At 41.9% G+C, this 3,683-nt stretch overlaps 1 protein-coding gene across 1 annotated transcript in view; it reads right to left on the bottom strand.

The window, feature by feature from the left end:
• Positions 1-3,683, bottom strand: part of LOC101863574 (ATP-dependent translocase ABCB1) — a gene marked incomplete in the record, with an annotated part of 82,729 nt that overhangs the window by 1,882 nt on the left and 77,164 nt on the right. The window contains 3 exon segments of the mRNA XM_013080880.2: positions 162-365; positions 874-895; positions 1,627-1,814. Coding sequence (XP_012936334.2) covers positions 162-365; positions 874-895; positions 1,627-1,814 — 414 coding nt within the window.

Raw genomic sequence — 3,683 nt, 5'->3', positions numbered from 1 at the left:
CTACTACTACTACTACTACTACTACTACTACTACTACTACTACTACTACTACTGCTGCTGCTGCTGCTGCTGCTACTACTACAACTACTACTACTAAAAGTATATGACAATGATAATGATGATGAAAAAGAGGAGGAGGAGGATATATAAAACTTTTTTACCGCTCCAGCTGCTTCTAAAGCCTGAGTGCGACCAGTTGCATCCCCAGCGGCGACTTTAAGTTGGATATAGTAGGACACCATAACCAAAGGAATGACACCAAGTGCCACTAAGGTCAGCTGCCACCCGACGATGAAAGAAATGACGAGACCAATGCCAATGTTGCAGAGGAGCTGGATAATGAAGGCAATCTGGGATCCTGTGGCCTGAACGTGAAAATTATAAGAAATAAAAAATGACAACAAAATACGATTTCGTGGTCGTAAATACACATATACAAACTCCAACCCTTCGTCCCCGTCGGGGGAGTAGGAAACAGAACAAAGTAGGGGATAGCTGGGTCTGGGTGAAGTACAGTTTGACTTTATGTCACTAAGGCGTTATGCTAGCCGTGAAGGCCGACCTGGGTCACCTCGAAACGTTGCCAGCAAAAGGGGCTGTGGTGAAACCGTGACTGGTCTAGCAAGCCGACGCGGGTAAGTTATGCTACAAAAAAAAGGAGAATAAACGGACTGATTCAAACGAGAAAAGACCTGGAAAAGTAAATGGACAGCGAGCTAGAACAACATTATAATATGCACATGGAATGCCAGCAACCTTGGAGACAAAGAACCAGAAAAAGTGAATTTCATGGAAAGAAAGAAAATAGCATTCATGTCCTTGTCAGACATAAGAAAGAGAGGCAACCACAGCAAGCTGACCCATAAAGGCTACCTCCTGATCTGGAGCGGAACACCTGAAAAATAGAGATTCAAACATGGTGTAGCTTTCACCAGCCAAAATGCATACAATCTTTGACATCAACCAGATCTCAGAGAGAATAGTGAGCATAAAACTCATAAAAGGTGGCAAAACAACAATGTACATCCAAACATACGCCCCCTGTAACGACAGCTATACAGAGGAAGATAGACAATCATATTTCCAAGACCTGAGTGACCACAATAACACCATCAAGAACAAAGAAGATATATTTATCATGGGAAATTTAAATGGCAGAATAAGACAAAGAAAAACCCATGGGAAGAGTACTTGGGACCCCATAGTGATAAAGATACAGACTGCAGCAGCAATGGAGAAATGATATTAAACCTATGCGCTGAGCACGGCGTGATGATTACGAACACATTTTTCCAACACAGCCGAAGCCAAACCAAGACCTGGTACATATGGAAATACCTGAACCAGGCATCACAAATTGATTTTATCCCGATGGGCAGAAAACAAAGACACACAGCCAAAAATTCGAGAGCTGTTCCAAACTACATCATCGACACGGACCACAGACCTGTGTGAGAAACTGACCAAAATCTACAAGGAAAACCCTTGTGAGTTTTATAAAAGTGTGAACAGCATGCGAGTAAGGAAAGATCCATACAACCTACGACATGCATTATACACGATAAAGAGGGTACCGGTAATGCCATTCTCAGCAAGCATGACATTAAGAAAAGATGGGAAAATTACTCAACCCAGATGCTTGCCACGCTCACCAAGAAGAGTTCCATCCACCGTATGGGGAACATAGAGAACCACCCATACTTCTCAGTGAAATCGAAAATGCACTCAAAACTAGCCCCAAGATCAAAGCCCCATGGCCAGATGACATCACAGTGGAAGCCATAAGAGCTTGTAGAAATACCGTCATAATGTGGCTAAGGAGAATTTTCAATAGAGCCTGGGAGCAAGGGAAATGCACAGAAGACTGGCTGAAAGCCACAGTGGTCCAACTATTGAAAAAGAAAGGTAACAAACGGGACTCCACAATGTACAGAGGCATCTCTTTATTAATTCACATAAGGAAAATATACGCAAAGATACAAGAACAACGGATAAGACCTATTGTAGAGAGAAATCTGAGCAAAGCTCAGTTTGGATTTCGAAAGGGAAGAGGATGCACGGATGCTGTATTCGCATTAAGACAGATATGCGAGAAAACAATCGAACACAACAAAGAATCCAACATCATCTTTGTAGATCAGGAGAAGGCTTTGGACAGAGTAAACCATGCAAAATTCTGGAAGACACTCGAAAAGTATGGCGTCAGAGGACTAACGCTAGATAATGTCACAGCTCACTACATAAATAGCAAAAGCTTAGTAAGAACGAATGAAGGCAACACAGACTGGTTCAAAGTAAGATCTGGAGTACGACAGGGATACCGTCTATCTCCCCTCATGTTTATAATATATATGGACACAATAACGAAAGACGCAAACCAGAGCCCCGAAAGCCTAAATGAACTTCTATTCGAAGACGACCAATGTCTTATTCACCCAAACCAACAAAGCCTCCAAAATCACACTACCAAACTGCACAATAGCTGCGAAAATTTTAACAAAAAAATAAGCACATCAAAAACAGAAATCATGAAACTGAGCCCAAACCGTAGTCCCCTGAACATCCATGTCAATAGTAAACAACTGGAACAGGTGAAGAAGTTTAAATATCTTGGCAGTACTCTTTCTGAAAACGGGTCTACAGACAGAGAAGTAGAAATGCGAACCCAAAAGGCCAAATCTGTCACCTACCAGCCCCAACCCCTCCTTTCTCACCCAAAAATCTCTATGGTCACAAATAGACGGCTTATCATCTCAATATTCATACCAACATTATGCTACCAGTGCCAGGCCTGGACATTAAGTAAAACCCACGAAAGCAAAATCACTGCAGACGACATGAAACGTCTCCGCAAAACCCTTAACATCACAATGCGAAACAGGCAGAGAAATGAAGAAGTAAGAGCAGCTATCGGCATTGAGTCCTGCCTGCGTTACATAGAAAGACAGAGAATAAAGTGGTTTAGCCACCTGTTACGTTCGCGACCTGGCCAATCAGCCTCGAGAGCCTACAACACCAAGCACTCAGGCTACAAAGGACGAGGAAGGCCACGCAAAAGGTGGACCGAGGGTGTCAAGAAAACCCTGAGAAAACATACTATCACACCCGAAAGAGCTGTGAGCTGGCCTACCATAGAAAATTGCATCTCCCCTCAACGCGTAACGGCAACAGAAGATAAAAAAGTAAAAGTATATTAAACACATGTGCTGCTGTAATGTATGGATCCATTAAATCGGTTAGCAGATTCGCGAAAAGATGGAATGGCGACGACGCATTTGAAACTAGTTTCCTCAATCAACATTGCTGTGGTCGATCAATCACTGTGATATAACCATAGTATCAGTTGAGAGTAAGTGGTTTCATTAGGACTAATCGGCGTTAAAAACTGAAAAACGCAGTGAAAAACCATTGGAGTCTGTTTTGAAAGGGCGAAGTACATTATTACTAATGCCTCGACCCATGAGAACGTGTGGCTCTCTGCTTGCACCCAATTATCATGGGTTCCAAAGTGAATTTGTTTATTTGAATCGAAGAAAGTAGAATAAGAACTACTTGTGTATAATGAAATGTGTTCCAGAAACGTGCGGTAAATAAAGACACATTTAATGACATCCTTTTTAAGTCAGTAGATTCATGTTCAATACAATGTTATGTAAATGTCTATGTATCCATTTATGTATTTT

The sequence above is a fragment of the Aplysia californica genome, unplaced genomic scaffold, assembly GCF_000002075.1.
Source record: "Aplysia californica isolate F4 #8 unplaced genomic scaffold, AplCal3.0 scaffold00104, whole genome shotgun sequence".
Taxonomy (NCBI): domain Eukaryota; kingdom Metazoa; phylum Mollusca; class Gastropoda; order Aplysiida; family Aplysiidae; genus Aplysia; species Aplysia californica.
Note: the sequence above shows the minus strand (reverse complement) of the source record. Positions and strands in the feature narration are given on the sequence as shown.